We start from the raw sequence: 18,434 nt of genomic DNA on the forward strand, positions 1-18,434 counted from the left end.
AGAACTAGGGTGGTGCAGGTAGGAGAATCAGAAGTTCAAAGTCAACCTTTATGACATCACACTTTCTAGGCCAGCCTGGTCCTTCTAAGTCTCTAAGTCTAAATTAAAGTAGTGCCCTCTTGTATAACTCGGCATCAATCATTCAGTAAGTTTAGACTACCATAAAAATATAGAGATATAGATTCAACTCTCCAATGTTCACTGCTCACATTTTATCTGTTTGCTATCAAGGACTTAATGTCTACATAGACTTCAAACTCAGGACATCAGTGCCACACATAATCACCTTTTAAATTTACCCAACATCCTCTGCTTTATCATTCCTTTCTGTGTAACTGACCTTGTACCTGGAATCACGAATCTGTAAAAGTTCTTCTGTCAGAGAGGCCTGCCGTTAAGAAATTCTTCCACTTTGTATTTAAGACATGTTTAAGCTTTATTATTATTATTTTAGGGTTTTGGAGGGGCTGGTGTTTGGGTTTGTTTTGTTTTGTTTTGAAATGGGGTCTCACTATGTGCTATTGGCTGGCCTGGAACTTGCTTCCATGTAGACAAGGCTGGCCTCGAACTCACAGAAATCTACCTACCTGCCTATGCCTCCCAAGTGGTAGGATGAAAGGTATGTGCCACCATGCCTAGATTTATTATTTGGCTTATTTTGTTTTATAAGTATAAGTATTTTGCCTGCATGTATCATCATGTGTATTCAATCCCAGAAGAGGATACTGGATCCCCTAAAATGGGAATCACAGATGGTGGTGAGCAACCATGTGGGTGCTGGGTATCAAATTAAACCCAGGTCCTCTGGAAGAGCAAGACTCTTAACCTCTGAGCCACCTTTTCAGTCCTTATTTCGTTTTTTGAGACAAGGTCTCACTATAACAACCATACTGATCTTAAACTGGCAATCCTCCTGACTCGGCCTCCTGAGTTTTATAAGCGTTTGTATATGTAAGCTTGCACTCACTTGTGTCTTCTCCCTCCCCTCCCTTCCTTCCTCTCCTTCCCACCCCCTTTCCTTTCCTCTTCCTCCCCTACTTACCATTGTTTTAATTCTATTTTCCTTCAGCTTTGGTTTTGTTTTTTAATAAGACACTTTTCCCAGAGTCACCCCTAGAATGGACTTCCTCAATGTCTGGACTTGGCATCCTTCTTGCTGCTCCTGCTGTTCCTGCTCAAAAACTGCCAGCCTTGCACAGCTGCCATGGAGACAGGACTCTGCTCCTCACTGCTCAGAGCATCTGTCTTTGAACTCACACATTGTATACTAACATATTCAGTGGAGATTTCCTTTATTCTGTTTGTTCCAGAGATTCTGAGTTTTCTAAAGCCCATCAGATCTGCCTACCCAACCCCGTTTCTCTAAGACGCCAAGCAACGTTCCAGCATCAACTCTAGTCTGTACCTCCCACCATCCATCTACTACCTTTTCCTCCCTCTGAGCTATAGTTTCCATCTGACTAACCTTCCAGAACACCAAGGTTTTCTTAAATTACCCCTGACACCATAGCCATCTACTGTATCTTCATTTAAGTTACTGTAACTGGTCTTATTTCAAAATCTGCCCTCACTTCTGACGCTTTCTAAGTTTCCTACCGAGTCTGTCTTTTAAACCTTTAAAATGCTGTAAACCTAGTTCATTGTAACACAAACCTGATGTAAAATCTTCATGATTCCATCTCCTGGGCCTCTGTAGGCCCTAGTTCACAGGATCTTATTTCTCTGAGCACCCCTGTTCTCTCTGACTCACTAAAGAGTGTATTTAAACCAATTGCATTCAAGGTCAGGGAGATAACACTTTCCTAACAAAGGGACTGGTACTCCTCACCTCAACCCATGTCTAAGTGTGAGGCTGTATGCAGTGCCACGTGCCAACAGAGCCCAGCTGCAGTCTGAGAGAGGCCAGTAAACCCAGTTCCCAGAGCTCTGGGGTGATTTTGGTTTGATGTAGAAGAGGGTCTCCAATCTGGTGGGTTCTGGACTTTGGCTTTTATCCCTCTACACAGGGAATTCTGACAGGATTATGGGTGTCCAAAGCATCTAGCCTCTGCAACCTGGATGTCAGCCTATATCCTACCCCTAGCTGACAACCAAAAATGCATTTCTTGCAAAAAAGACAAGATCATTCCAACCAATGGTCAGGGCTCTGAAGTTCCTAACGCCACCAAAACAGCTCTGTCTGGACTCCCTTTCTCAGGTTAGTAAGGATAAAGGCAGACAGTGCTGGTCCTAGATTCACAAGCCATAGCCGCTTCCTGGGTGACCTGGGAATGTTTCTTTTTTCACTTCATACTGTCTACTCCCCAGCTGACTTCCAATGATAGAACAGGTCTCCTGTGGTATTCAGTAGAGGAGGCATGTGCCACCTAGGCTGCCAGACACCTGGGGATGCAGCAGGTCCCAATGGAGATCAGTTCCAAATGTGAAAGAAACACAAGAGGTGTCAAAGAGTTACATGAAAAAAAGCAGAGTACACCTCTGTAACTTTTGCTACCAATAACATGTTGCAGCAATATTTTAGAAGCCTGAGCTACACAGAGTACAATATAAAAACTAGCTTCATCTATGTCTATTTACTTCTTTCTGTGAGCTATTTGGTGCCAGGTATGGTAGCATATACCTTTAATTCCAGCACTTGGGAGGCAGAGACAGGCAGACATCTGAGTACAAGGTAGCCTGGTCTATATAGTGAGTGAGTTCTAGGACAGTCAGGGCTACATAGAGAGACCCTACTTAAAAGAAAAAAAATCAAGACAGAAAGGAAGGAAATTCGGACTCAGGAGGTACCATCTACTTCAGTCTTAAAAGTAGTGCAGACCTAAGCCAGCTGGACTGCTCTAACCAGAGAGGACACCTGAGCCACACGCTCACCAAGGACAGATAACAGACTTTCTGTCTGGCCAGTGCTCAGGAAGGCCTTCCTTCCTGCACAGAACAGCTTGCTTTCCCAAGACTTCCTGGTTCCACAACACTCAGACAATGTTTGTAGAATGAATAATTTAACACCATTCCTTGATTTTTTTTTTCTTGGGCATGGGAGGTGTCTGGGAATCAAATGTAGGGCTTTGTACATGTCAGGGGAATACTTTACCGGTACATTATAGTCCCAGCCAAAGTCCTTAACCTCTTTCTGTTTTGTTTTTTTTTTTTAAACACTTAATTTTTTGGGGGGGGAGGGGTAATGTGTGCAAGTGCATGGGGGAGCACACATGCCAGAGTGCAGATAAGAAACAATTTACAGAACTCAGACCTCTCCCCTGCAGTGTGAGTTCTGAGGATGCTGTCAGAATGATGTCATAATCAATGAGCCCTATCTCTCGGGCCCCAAAGTCTTTAATCTTTAGCTTATACATGAACAAATTAGATTATTGATATTAAAACTGACAAAATATCAACATTTAGGGCTGGAGAGATGGCTCAGTGGTTAAGAGAACTAGCTGCTCTCCCAGAGGACCTAGGTTCAATTTCCAGCATCTCCCTGGCAGTTCACAACTATTTGTAACTCCAGTGTCAGGGGATCTGATGCCCTCTTCTTGCCTCTGTGGGCAACAGGCACACACATGGTGCACAAACATACCTGCAGGCAAAACACCCAAATAGGACAAAATAATTTTTCAGCTGGGCAGACATGGAATAAAATAATTTTTCAGCTAGAATTGGTGGCTCTGCCTTTAATTACAGAACTTGGGAAGCAGAGGCAGATGGATCTCTGTGAACTCAAGTCCAGCCTGGTCTACAAAATAAGTTCTAAGACAACCAAAAATGTTACAAAGAGAAACCCTATCTTGAAAAACAAATAAAATATATAATATTAATATTAAATTTTTATTTCAACATTCAAATTTAATCCTTCCTATTCTGAAAGTCACAAACTGTATTAATCATATAGATTAAAAATGTATTAGGTGCTCATCTTTTATCAAATAAGCAAGTAATATGCATTTTCTCATATAACACAGAACAGCAGACACAAGCACTTCACAATGAGGCCCAGAGCTGCCAGCGTGTGAGAGCTGGAGGGGTGGCTCTGTCCAACTCTGCTCACTTTTGCCTGAGTCTGAGCAGCGGTGACTGAAGGCCCCAGAGGAAGGTCTGACTTCTCAGCTCCCCAGTAGGTTACAGGTGACTATCAGTCAGTACTCCTGCCCTCCACATTATATTATACTGTGTGTCCTCTGTAAATCTTCGGCATCACAACCCCATCATGGGGTCTGCACTGGCAGAGCCAACCATTAGCATTCCCAATCTGCAGAGAAGCTAATGGGCAGCCCCACCCCTCCCAAAGTAATGAGTGACAGACTCCCAAAAACACAAGACAGTCACTACATGTATAGTGTCAGGGCTTTCAAAGGCCTGTTTTAAAATACTCAAATGTAATACTTTCTGCTAGCTCAACACAAATACTCTGAGAAGTAGTAATTTAAATTCTACTAGTTTTCACCCTGCCTGACCAACCAGGAAATTCACTTTCAAGACTCTTGGGGATGTCCATTCTATGAGTCTAGGAGATCACAAGGATAACACTTAATTGACCTTGCACCTCTTTGGGATACAATCCAAGCTTCTCCTCTACTCATCATTTCTGGGAAATTACAGCTGTTCTCATGGTAAAAGCATAATCGGCTTAAAGGGTTATCTGGGCTTTCCTAAAGGTCTTGCAGACAGGAGTCTAGGCCTGTGCTGTGTTGTGGGCAGTTTCAAGGTAAGAGTGCTCAGTGGAGCACATACCTTTTTAGCAGAAGCAACATGGTAAAGACAGGTTTCTATTTTCAACTGACAGGGCAGATACACTTCAGATAAACAATAGCAAGGGCCTTCGGTGTGTTTAACAGACAGAGGCACCCAGGGGTCCCTGGCCTGTCAAGACAGCTCCACCTCGGCATAGTGCTGAGCAGCACTTTCCAGACAAGACACAAGGTCAGTGTTATTTCCAACATCCAGGAAAAGAACAGGGCCACAGCAATTCAACACATGCTGTTCTCACTACCTGGATCCCTCAATGAATGGATTCAGTGTACTAAGAACCTGATGTGTTTTAGGAGTTTTAAAGAAATGTAAAAAGCTGGGTGGTTGGTGGTACACGCCTTTAACCTCAGCACTCAGGAGGCAAAAGCAAGTGGATCTCTGTGAGTTCGAGGCCAGCCTGGTCTACAGAGCAAGTTCCAGGACAGCTAGAGCTATACAGAGAAACCCTGTCTTGAAAAACAAAAACAAAAACAAAAAAATGTTAAAAGATCATTTCTGTGTTTATTACTCTTCTGATAGTTGTGACAGAAATACCTAAGAAAACAATCTAAGGGAGGGTTTATTTCGGTTCACAGTTCAAGGGTATGTCCTACATGATGAAGAAGTCCGCTTCAGGAACTTGAAGTGGCTAGTCACACAGCATCCAATCAGTATGACCAAATAAGATGAATTCACAGACAGGCCTAAGGATCACTTTTTTCCTGTGCACACTTGCTTATATGAGCAGGTATCACTGGGGCTAAACTGGGAACATTCCTGAAGCTGGAGGAATATAGTCAACCCACTTTGTTCTTTTAATTCAGTCTAGAACTCCAACCCATGGTACTACACACATTTAGGGTATCTTCCTTCTTCAGTGACCCTAACCTAGATATCCCTCATGGGCATGCCCAGATGGATCCCGGATCATCAGGTTGACAAAGGACATTAACAACCATCACAAGGCCCTTACTATATTTAGGAAAGGGTAGCACTTACCTTTAAATTTTGATCTAATATTTGCCAATTCCTTGTTTATCCTCTTTATTTCAGCTTCTTTACTTTTACCTTGGAAAAAAGAATAAAAATACATTTTTTTTCATTGCCTCTAAAGAAGCACTCATTTCTTCTAGGACCCACATTGAGAACTGATGCCAGAATCAAGGTTTTCAGTGGTGCTGGGGTAGGGAAGGGCTGTGAGCCACAAGGATGTCAAACTACAAAGCCCTGGGGTCGCCACTCAGCCTCATAACTTGAAGACAGGAGGCAAGACCAAGGAACAAAATAAAGGCCAGCAGCAGAACTCAAAACCCTAGTTGACTGGCCTAGCGTGGTGACCGCAAGGTGAGCACCCCATCAAGACCAGATGAACTGGACTCACAGCCCCTCACAAGGGAGCACCACACCACACCAGTGCGTACCTCTGTGACATACCTCTGAGGCTAGAAAGCACCCACAACACCCACTGAGAGCTTCCCCAAGTAAGCCATCAGCTATAGCTCATGGAAGCTGACTGCCATGAGCAAAGATGAAATAACAGTTTAACCCCGCAGGTTTCCAACCGTCTTCTCTTGGAAAACCCACAAACCTGTGAAGCCTAGGAAGTCTGCCCCCAAGGCAAAATGAAGAAGAAAAGAAATGGAAGAACAGCTACTTCCAAACAGTCAAACTCCTACTACATGTAATATCCTTCCAGGAACACTAGCCTGTTACATGTCTGTCTTTTAACTTTTCCTGGATAATCAAACCACAGTCCAGAGAGTGCAGTGGAATTAACCAGGACCACACATCTTACCAGGTAAGGATAACTGTGTGTACAAACAAGTTGCTGTATGTTTAAATCACTTTTTAAAACAGGAAGAAAATAATTAACGGGACCAGAAGGCATCACAGTGGGTAGGACAGTTGCTACACAAGCCTGGCAGTCTGGGACTGATCCCCAGAAACCCAGACAAAGGTGGGAGGTAAGACCTGACTCCACAGAGTTGTCCTCTGGCCTCCACACGCACATCATACTCCCTATGCACATGCAATATTAATAAATAAGATTAAAACTTTAAAAACAGCATTGCCAGGCATGGTGGAGTAAACTTTTAACTCCAGCACTCAGGAAGCAGAGGTAAGGCCAGTCTATTAGTGAAATCATGTCTTAAAAAAAAAAAAAAAAATCACTTCAAAAACTGATAGTTGCTCAAAGAGGGAGATGAACTCTTCTTCTGTGCGAGTGTGGGTGTCAACTGGCAGATTTCCCAAGTCCCACATCTGTGCATATGAGCAACATTAATTGGACCTAGTGAGGTATCGGACAGAAACAAAACAGAAGACAACATGAAATTCAGAGAGATATGTTGAGGAGGAAATACAGGGGATATTGAAGGAGGGAAATGAGATATGGATATGACAGAAATTTCATTGTGTACATGTATAAAAATCTCAAAAGAATAAAAAAGCAAAAGAAAAATGTAAGTTTCATGCATAAAAGCATTATAGACAATGCACACACAGTACCACACATGCTACCCAACTAATATTATGATTTTTGTGTTTTTTATAGACAATTTAAAAATAAATTTGAATTTTAGAGTTCTTTTTAAATAAAATTAAAATGGTTTCAAGTAAAAAATAAAACAGATTCAAGGCCAGAGAGAGGTTACAAGCATTTGTTCCTGCTGCAGAGAGAGGACTCAAGCTGAGTTCCTAGGAGCTACCTACGTCATGCAGCTTACAACTCCTCCAAGTTCAGCTCCGAGGGACTTGATGCCCTTATTCTGGTCTATGAGAACACTGTAAGCACATGATGTGTATACATAGCATATATACAGCAAACACCCATACAAATAAAAGTAAATCTTAAGTTGGAGTTGGGGGGAGACTGGAGAGATGGCTCAGCAGCTAAAAGCATTGTCTGCTCTTCCAGAGGACCAAGATTTGATTCCCAGCATCCACATGGCACCTCACAAGTGTCTGTAACTTCAGTCCTCGGGATCTGAAGCCCTCCTGTGTACAGACATACATGCTGGCAGAACACCTGTACACATGAAATTAACCTCAGTTTTAAAGAAAAAGTTAAAGAAGCCTCTCCATGACAGTGAGAAATGCAAGTGCTGGGGTTGAGCGGGTGGATATGACTGAGATACACTGCATTCATGTACAAAGTTAAAATAAAAGATGTAAGTGAAAGATAAAAATAAGCCAGGTGTGGAGGTGGACATCTTTAGTCCCAGCACTCAGGAGGCAAACAAAGGCAGGCAGATCTCTGGGAGTTCCAGGACAGCCAGGGCTACACAGAGAAACCCTGTCTCAAAAAATTAAGAAACAACAACAAAAAAGATTTAAAAAAATTAAGGACCCTCTCAGGTTCATCCTGATTTTACGGTTGATCTTCCAGAAGGACAACCCATCTGTAACACCAAACCCAGGCCCAAGGTTGTCAGAGCCCCAACACTGACTTAGCCACATAAAACCTTGCAGGGCCTGGTTTCACACTGCTGCTGCCCAGCTTATCTGCTTCCCAACAAGGCAGGCCCAAGTATCACTTATCTCCTGTGCGTACTTGCCCGTGAATAGAGCTCACTGTGGCTGAACTGAGAACATGTCTGAGTCCAGCTCTGCCCTAGCAAGCTCAAGATGCACAGGTGAGCAGGACAGGCAAACAGGTTCCTATGCAGCTGGGACACAGAGCAGCAAAGCCAACATCCCCTCCTCACTGTCACCAGTCTTGATGGAGCAGGCCTTAGGACCCAGACTCCCATGAGCGGCTGAAGGCTCCGTCAGGGTGGGCACAGGCTTAGCACTGGTGCTTCATAAATGGCGAAGGGCAAGGTAAGGAGAAGTCTTTTTATCTAAAGTTTTTATTAATACTGTCTTTAACCAGGTATAGTTCAAATTTATAATCCCAGTATTGAGGAGACTGAGGAGTTGGAGGCTAACCTGGGCTAATAGTACAAAGAAAAAAAGAAAGTAAAAGTTAAGAATAAAAAGCCAGGCTTGGCCGGGCAGTGGTGGCGCACACCTTTAATCCCATCACTCGGGAGGCAGAGGCAGGCGGATCTCTGGGAGTTCGAAGCCAGCCTGGTCTACAAGAGCTAGTTCCGGGACAGGCACCAAAGCTACAGAGAAACCCTGTCTCGAAAAACCAAAAAAAAAAAAAAAAAAAAGCCAGGCTTGGTGGGACACACCCACCCTACCCTAGCATAGGCCTCATCATCTCCACAGCGCCTTGGAGTATCAGGCCCCACCACATCCTGCTCTAAAGAGATATCGGGGTATCCCCTGCAAGAGGCCTAGCCTTAGAAGAAAAGCTCTTGGAGTACACGGTTGTCACCTGAGGTCCCAAAAAACTTGGACTGTAGCTGTACAGTTCCTCTGGTGATACAGGACCACCTGTGTAGAAAGGCTGCTCCTCCTTCCAGAACTGTGGCTATGAACTGGATCATAGACAACATTTACACAGAAAACAGGGCTATAGAGTTTCATTTCAGCAAAGAAATGTTTGAAGTAAAAAGGGCGACTCATTTTTGAACCTACTTGTTATCCAGAAGCAGTTTGCCTGCAATAGTGAAGTAAGGGTTGTGGGGGCTTCAGTTATTCTAGAGAGAAAGAACTAAGATTTAGGCCATGAATAAGAAATGAAAAAAAATCTTAAAAATGAAAGGATTTGCCTACATTGTTTTGTGTTTAAAATAAACTATAACAGCTTTAATTTGTAAAATACTTCATAATCTTTTTTTGCCCTCCCCCCACACTTTGAAAGAGGGTCTAACAAAGAATGTGGTGGCCTCAACTAGCCTGGAACTCATGGCAAGCCTTTCCACCTTGGCGTCAGTCACCACACCTGGCTCTCATTTTCTATTTATTTATTTGTTTGTTTGTTTGTTTGTTTATTTAATTTAGATTTCTGCCTCCTCCCCGCCACCGCCTCCCATTTCCCTCCCCCTCCCCCAATCAACTCTCCCTCCCTCAGCAGCCCGAAGAGCAGTCAGGGTTCCCTGTCTTGTGGGAAGTCCAAGGATCTCCCACCTCCTTCCAGGTCTAGTAAGGTGAACATCCAAACAGCCTAGGCTCCCACAAAGCCAGTACGTGCAGTAGGATCAAAACCCAATGCCATTGTTTTTGACTTCTCAGCAGCCCTCATTGTCCGCTATGTTCAGCGAGTCCGGTTTTATCCCATGCTTTTTTTAGAACCAGTCCAGCTGGCCTTGGTGAGTTCCCGATAGAACATCCCCATTATCTCAGTGTGTGGGTGCACCCCTCGCGGTCCTGAGTTCCTTGCTCGTGCTCTCTCTCCTTCTGCTCCTCATATGGGCCTTGGGATTTCAGTCCGGTGCTCCAATGTGGGTCTCTGTCTCTGTCTCCTTTCATCGCCTGATGAAGGTTAATATCCAGGAGGATAACTATATGTTTTTCTTTGGGTTCACCTTCTTATTTAGCTTCTCTAGGATCACGAATTATAGGCTCAATGTCCTTTATTTATGGCTAGAAACCCATTACATACGTAAATCTATCAATGTAATCTACCATATAAATAAACTGAAAGAAAAAAACCATATGATCATTTCATTAGATGCTGAAAAAGCATTTGACAAAATTCAACACCCCTTTATGATAAAGGTCTTGGAGAGATTAGGGATACAAGGGTCATACCTAAATATAATAAAAGCTATTTACAGCAAGCCAACAGCTAATATTAAATTAAACGGAGAAAAACTCAAAGCCATCCCACTAAAATCAGGAACACGACAAGGCTGTCCACTCTCTCCATACCTCTTCAATATAGTGCTTGAAATTCTAGCAATAGCAATAAGACAACATAAGGGGATCAAGGGGATTCGTATTGGAAAGGAAGAAGTTAAACTTTCGTTATTCGCAGATGATATAGTATACATAAGCGACCCCAAAAACTCTACCAAAGAACTCATTTTCTTATAATAAAGGAAAGGGGACCTCTATTAGGAAACATATACATTCTGATATTATCTGTAACTGATCATTCCATGTAAATATGCTTTGCAGAGATATAATACAAACACCCTTTAAAGCCGGGCGGTGGTGCACACACCTTTAATCCCAGCACTCGGAAGGCAGAGACAGGCAGATCTCTGTGAGTTCAAGGCCAGCCTGGTCTACAAGAGCTAGTTCCAAGACAGGCTTCAAAGCTACAGAGAAACCTTGTCTCAAAAAAATAAAAAATAAATAAAATAAAAAATCATAAACAAACACCCTTTAAATTAGGTGTATAATTATAGATTCTAAATACATTATTTAAATTAAAAAATGACACTCTTCCAGAAAAAAAACTTAAAAACGCAAGATATTGGCTAACAAGAAGATGGTAAGAAACAATCTTATGAAAAAGAATGTAACTGAAGAGGTATAGAATGCCTACCTGGCATGACAATGCCCGGGTTCAATTCCAAGCACCACCCACATTAAAAAAAAAGTAAGACAGTATGGTTGCCATGTGTTCAAAGACAGCCTGGAGTAGAGCAAGGCTTTCAACAGTGGCAAGTAAAGATGTCTACTACCACACTGAAGACCTAAAATCCAACCCCGCACGTTGTCCTCTTACCTCCGCCAGTACAGCGACACTTGCACCCCATGTATACAAAATAAAGCTTCAGATAAAAGGTCGACTGTACACAGCAGCTTCTGTTTCGTGTTGTATATGTATGTTATTTGTTCTTTAGTTTCTTTAGGCTGGATTTCATGTAGTGAAGGCAGGGAGATGCCTCAAATAAATAAATAAATAAATAAATAAATAAATAAATAAATAAATAAAAACAGCTACCTGTGGTGACTTTCTGTGAGTTCAAGAATAGCCTGGTCTACACAGCAAGTCCCTAACCTGGTCTATACAGCAAGTTCCAGGACCATGCCTCAAAAATAAATAAATAAGTAAATAAATAAATAAATAAATAAATAAATAAGGGATTGAATGGTCAATAGCTAGGCAGGAAGAGGTTAGACCGGACTTCTGGGGACAAAGAGAACTCAGAAAGGAAGAAGTGGGGGAGGGGTCATCAGCTGGACACAGAGGCAACAAACAGGACGCATCGGAAGAAAGGTAAAAGTCATAAGCCATGTGGCAGCATGCTGACTAGTAGAAATGAACTAATTTAAGTTTTAAGAGCTAGTTAAAACTAAGGCCAAGCTTTCATAATTAATGAGTCTCTCTGTGTCATTATGTGGGAATTGGCTAGCAGGACAGAAAAAGACTCGTAACACTAGACCACCCTGCTCCCCAAATTCTTTGTGGGCCATGGACTTCAAACATCCAGAGTCACATGAAGAACCATCAGCATATGACTGTGTGAGGAGCATGAGTTGGGGGTGAGTGCAAGAGTGGACATAGGTATTTGGGGGACAGTCTAAATATACAGGATGGGTGAGTGTGCAAGGGGAGGGCATACATGAGTGTGCAAAGGGAAGTAAGTTCAGAACCACTATGTCCAGGCAGTGTAAAAAAATGGGCAACTGTCACACACACCTCCCACGGGAACACAGCAGGACAAGAAGGTGGCAGTACCTACCTGGATCAGAGTCATCACTCAGAAAACTTAAGTTTCCCCACTCAGTGGTCCCCAGTGAGAAGGAAGACCTGTCCACCCGCAACCCAGAAGCAGCACTGTCCTGAAAGCGTGGTCAGTCCTGGCTCTCTCCAAGTGGAGATCCCAGGTTCACTGTTAGTAGCCCTGGCCTTTCCAGTGTTTCTGACCTACCCTGTCTCTGCTCCTGGGTCCTTCAATCCATCTGACCATGGTTTCCCCTACAGAAAATTCAAGTCTTCCAAGAACAAAGAATAACCCTAATCCTTTAAAGAACTACCATTTGCCACCAGTACAGTCCTAAGCCACCTCACCTTCTCCTGGATTGATGCCCTCAGTCCTTCTCCTGGACCAGAGCCCTGTGTCTGCTACCTCCCAGGACTGCAGACTGAGGAGCAGCAGGGTATAGAAAGGAGAGCAGGTCAAAATCTCCTCCGTGAGGAATAACCATGAGCTGAGCATGTACGCACAGACTCTGGTACTGCTGCCCCAAGATGGGCAAACGTTTCCCAGCTCTGTGATGGCTCTAGGCCTGCTCTTATACGGAAGACAGCATCACAGAACCTGACGTTACTGTGAGGATTAGGTAGCATGAGTGACACAGGTCATAAACACAGCCCTCTTCAAGGTGTTGTTATTTTCACTCAGTTGAGCACAGTGGTCACCAAAAGTTGAACTCTGGAAACGCCACAGAGGAAATCACACCAGATGAAGTGATATGCAGGATTTAGAGAACAAGGGATACTAGCAGACCTGTCCCCATATGCCCAGATGTTTTGCAGGTCACATCTACATCACATGTATGCCCCCTGCCTTGTGTCACACTTCTAACCCTCAGGCAGAGGGCCTCATCTTGCTAAGAACAGATCTAGGGAGGGGGGAAAAAAACCAGACTTTGTGGCAAAGCATTAGGTTGGGATCAGATGAAGTGGTGTATGCCTTTAATCCCAGTATTCAGGATCATTGAGTATTGAGATCTTTGGGGTCAGCCTGGTCTACATAGAGAGTTCCAAGCCAGTCAGGGTTATAAAGTGACATTACAAAGTGTCCAAAAAATAAAATTAAAATTGGATATAAGCAAGGACAGGGGTTACTGACTTATTCTGACTTTAGAAATCAATTTTGAAAGGGTAACACCAGTCTGAGTAACTAACAGGCCTGTGTCAACAAGCCTGCCAGACAATCTGAGCTGTGAGATTCTGGTCTTAGCCACCTTGACTCTCTGAAATGCAGCAGCAATTTCAGCATGGACTTCGGAGCACCCCTGGCTAATAAGTGACCCAGACTAGCCGCAGACATTGGCCAGGAGCAAGCTGTAATTTGCCTCAGTGAATCTCAAAGAATGCACAGAATGGGGACAGGCTGGGATTGAGCACCTAGGAGAAAGCTCATTCCTCAGCAACAAGCTAGTTAATCATTTCTTCTCCACAGACCAAACTCATCCCTGATGATACTGATAGGGAATGGCCTATATTACAAAATACCTGCCTAGGCTGGGCATGTTGGTAGACACCTCTAATCCTAGCATTCAAGAGGCTAAAGCAGGAGGATCACACGTTTGCGGCCAGCCTGGACAGAGCAGTAAGACCTTACAGAAAGAGAGACAGATAGATATCAAAACTGAGCTTTGACATGTTCAATAAAACTCTGTCTAAGACAAAGTGAAGAGTTTCAGTCAATTGTATGCAGAGGCTGAAACTCTTCATTCTAGATTGTCCACATTAATGAAGAGAAGCACTGAAGATGGTCACCACAGTAGCCACTCACAACCCAACCACAAGCTGTTAAGACCCAGGTTGCTGGACTTTCCCACCTCAGATCTTCTACTGACAAGACTACCATCAATCAGAATGCTTTGAAGATAATGGGCAGAAGATAGTGAGTGGCCATGGGTTTGACATGGTTATAGTTAGGGATGCCTCTGTGGTCTGTGTTAACGGGGCAGGGGGAGAGGGAGTGTGATCAAAATCCACACCAACAAACACAAGTGAAAGAGTGCACAGACAGCCTGGTGGTGCATGCCTGTGATCCTGAGCATGTGAGCCTAAAGCAAGGTTGACAGCAGGGATATGTAATAAGGAAGGGAAGGAGGAAGGAAAGGGGGAAGGAGAAAAGAAGGAAGAAGGGAGGGAAGAAGGGAAGAAAGGAAAAACTTATTCATGGAACATTAAAAACCATTCTGTTGATAAACCCCAGAAGATAACCCCATGTGCCTTTAACACACTAGCTGGCCCATCTTTTTGGGATATGATTCCCAAACCACATGGTTCAATCACATAAAGCATGTATGTCATTGGCTTCCCACATACTCAGCTCTGTCTGTCCTCTATCTCCCCAAAGGAAATCATTAGCAGCCACTCACCAACCAGCCTGGGCCCCAGTTCTGGCAACCTCATTAGCTCTTAATAGGCTTGCCTCTTCTCAGCCCTTCATCCAAGTGGGAAAGCACAGGCTGCTTTCCCTTAGCACAACGCTGTTGAGCAGCAGTTAATCTATTAGTGATGTGCCTCTACGCTCCATACTTTGGTACCTAGTAGCTTTTGGGGTTCTTTCTACTTTTAGGCTATCAAGAATAACATCCTGGGGACTGGAAAGATGGCTCCGTGGTAAATAGCACTTGTTCTTGCAGAAGACCTAAATTCAGTTCCCACACTCACAGGGCAGTTCACAGCCATTCACTAACACCAGCTCTAAGGTAACGAACACCCTCTCCTGACTTTCATGGGCACCAAGCATGCACAGGGTGCAGATATACGCATGCAGGCTAAACAGCCATAGACATAAAACTAATAAATAAATCTTTAAAAATGTATGCTAGAGGAATGACTCAGCAGTTAGGAGCACTTATTCTTGCAGAGGACCTAGGTTCCATTCCCAGCATCCACATGGTGGTTCACGACTGTCTGTAACTCCAGTTTTGGGAAATCCAACGCCCTTTTCTGGACTCCTTAGGCATAGTGCATATGAGGTACACAGACACACACAGGCAAAACACCCATATAAAATAAAAATAAATAAATATTAAAAATTTTAAAAAAAACTTGCCAGGCAATGGTAGCATATGCCCTTAATCTCAGTACTTGGGAGACAAAGGCAGGTAGATCTCTGTGAGTTCAAGGCCAGCGCCTGCTCTACAGAGCTGAGTTCCAAGACAACAAGGACTACACAAAAAAACTCTACCTTGAGAAACCTTAATAAATTAACATCCCACAGGGTCAGCCAAAGCTACAATGAGACCCTGCCTCAAAAAAAAGGAGGAGGAGGAGGAGGAGGAAGAGGAGGAGGAAGGAGAAGAAGAAGAAGAAGAAGAAGAAGAAGAAGAAGAAGAAGAAGAAGAAGAAGAAGAAGAAGAAGAAGAAGAAGAAGAAGAAGATCATCATCATCATCACTAGGAATATTTACATGCAGGTTATTGCACATTTCCTTATTCTTAAACCATGCCTCCCAGAGGAATTCCTGCTCTATGGTAACCATATTTTACACGGAGCCACCAACCTCACTGTATGTGCCCACCCTAGACTAGCAGCCAGTCAAGGAGGGGACTTAAGCCCTCCCATAGGAGCCACACTCAGCACATAGTTTGCAAGTAAAAAAGAGAATTTACCCCAGATCCGTTTCAGACACCAGAAAAATCTGTGAGACCCACTCAAGTAAGTTGTGAGCCACAGTGATTAGGGTTCATTCCTTCCTTCTTTCTCTTTCATGTGTATGTATGTACACGTCTGTGGATGAACCTGCCCATGTGTAGAAGCCAGAGATAACTCTCAGATATCATTCCTCAGGTGCCATCTATACCTGGGATTATCTTCTTTTTTTGTTTTGTTAGTTGGTTTAGGTTTTTCAGGACAAGGTTTCTCTGTGTAGCCCTGGAACTCAATCTATAGACCAGGCCAGCCCTGAACTTAAAGAGGTCCACCTGCCTCTGAGTGCTGGGATTAAAGGCCACCACCACCTGGTTCACCTTGGCTTGTTTGTTTTGTGGGGTTTGTTTTGTTTGTTTGTTTGTTTTATGGGGTTTGTATGTTTGTTTTGTTTTGCCACTGAACCTAGAATTCACCAAGTAGGTTAGACTGGTTGATCAGCCAGCCCCAGAAATTCCCTGTCTCCTCCTTCCCAGTGCTGTTTTAAAAATGTATACCATGGTCAGGAATGGTGGTGCAAGCCTTTTAATCCCAGGACTCAGAAAGCAGGGGTAGGCAGATTTCTGTGAATCTGAGGTGAGGCTAACCTGGTCTACACATTGACACCTTGCCTGGCCCCCAAAAGGACAATGCCACATGCAATTTTTTATTTGGTTGGTTGGGGAGAGGTGTTGAGACAGTCTCCCTATGCAGCTGTAGTATAGACTAAACTGGCCTCAAACTCAGACTTGCCTACCTTTGCTTCTCCAGTGTTGGGATTAAAGGCTTATGCCACCTATACCAGGCCTACAGTTTTTTACAGGGTTCTACTAGGGGTTGAACTAAGACTTTCACACTTACAAGACAAGAACTTTAATAAGTGAGATATCTCCCAAGCCCCAATGATGCTTGGGTGTGCTATGGTTTTAAGTGAACCTGTCATGAAGTAACAGGAAGCCAACACACCCACTGCCTCTGCAGTCACCACCCATCCTCACTGTTCATATAGCAAAACTTTTGGAAGAGTTAAGCCAGCTATGATTATCCCTTGAGCCACCCCACCAGACTTACCTAAATCTTCTTCCTTACTGGTCTATGATGCTCTCTACCCCAATACACCTAGGACATCCTCAAAAGAAGGTATGCACTGTAGTCTGTAGTATCCATGACCTGAATCTGGGCCCCAGCACTCAGCAGTAGTCACAGCAGCTGCCTCACTTGCTCAGCCGAAGCAAGGAAATGCACAAAACCAGAGTGATGGTTCCATTTCTCCTCCTGGGCTTGTACCTTTCTGCCCTCACCCAGTACACCCTCCACTCCAGCTCTAAATGTAACGGTACCCTGTATTTCTACCTCTAGCCCGAATCTCTTCTCTAAACCCCACGCTCTTTCATAACAAGTCTCCCTACTCTCCTAAAGATCTAAGACACCCAAGAGCCAGGCAGTGGTAGTGCACGCCTATAATCCCAGCACTCAGGAAGCACAGGCAGGCAGATCTCTGAGTTCGAGCCAAGCTGGTCTACAGAGTGAGTTCCAGGACAGCCAGGGCTAGCTACAAAGAAACCGTGTCTCAAGAAACAAACAAAACAAAATGAAACAAAACAAAACAAAAACACCAAAGCTAAGCTTTGGCTCCAGCCTCCTGCCAAAGAGAGGTGATCCAGGCCTGCTGTCTCACTTAAGCAGGAGAGGGACTCTATAGAAGTGACTTGACAAGCACTGACTGACCTGGTTAAAAGGAAACCACTCAACTACAAAGAGTCCAATGTGGCCAGCTTCTGGAGAAAGACCCTGCCTTAAACGAGGGAACGAGAGCCAGGTATTGTGGTTCACACCTGTAATTCCAGTACTCAGTAAGTGGAGACAGGAAAATCATGAGTTCAAGTCCAGTGTCCACTACACAATAAGTACACAGTAAGATGGAGGTCAACAAGCCTACAAGACTCTGAGAGAGGGGGGTGGGGGGAGGCAGGCAGACAGAGACAGAGAGAGAAGAGTGAAATTAGCCCTGGGCCTAAGGCCACTCTAGTCCTTCCTTGATAGACCAAACTGTCTCCAAATGACAGGGCTTCAGGCCAGAACAAAGCTCTGTGGTACTTATAGACAAGAGGATGATTCAAAACCAAGGTGGGACTCACAATGTCTAAATCCTAGAAAAATGTCACCTGTGGGCAACGAAAAAAAAAAGAAGCAACATAAAAGGAACAAGAAGCCAACTAACAGGCAGAGGCTGTGAATGGCAGAAGGATAGAGCCGGTGGGGCAGCACAGGGCATTCAGAAGAGATGAGTGAGACACGTGGTATCCAGCATGTCAACCAGACCTAACACTGCAGAACAGCAGCTGGGAAGGCAGCCCCAGGGACTTAAGGAAGTGGAGCAAAAAGAAAGACCAGCAGTGAGGGCTGAGGAACTTCATGGGGCCTGACAAGCAACTAAAGTGTGGATCAGAGTGCAGATGGATTTCAAAATTAATGAGAACTACAGCTACCATTTCCAGAATCTGGAATGTCCCCCAAAAGTCAATGTGTTAAAGGCTTGTTCCCC

The 18,434-nt window shown here is 43.9% G+C and overlaps 1 protein-coding gene across 2 annotated transcripts in view; it reads right to left on the reverse strand.

Moving 5' to 3' along the window:
* The window catches only part of Ap2a2 (adaptor related protein complex 2 subunit alpha 2), a 71,238-nt gene that overhangs the window by 38,770 nt on the left and 14,034 nt on the right, over window positions 1-18,434 (reverse strand). For both annotated transcript variants that reach the window (XM_057777875.1, XM_057777874.1), the window contains exon 2: window positions 5,725-5,793. In XM_057777875.1, the coding sequence (XP_057633858.1) occupies window positions 5,725-5,793 (69 nt within the window). The remainder of the gene's footprint in view (window positions 1-5,724; window positions 5,794-18,434) is intronic.

Source organism: Chionomys nivalis, chromosome 8 (assembly GCF_950005125.1).
Source record: "Chionomys nivalis chromosome 8, mChiNiv1.1, whole genome shotgun sequence".
NCBI classification, from domain to species: Eukaryota; Metazoa; Chordata; class Mammalia; order Rodentia; family Cricetidae; genus Chionomys; species Chionomys nivalis.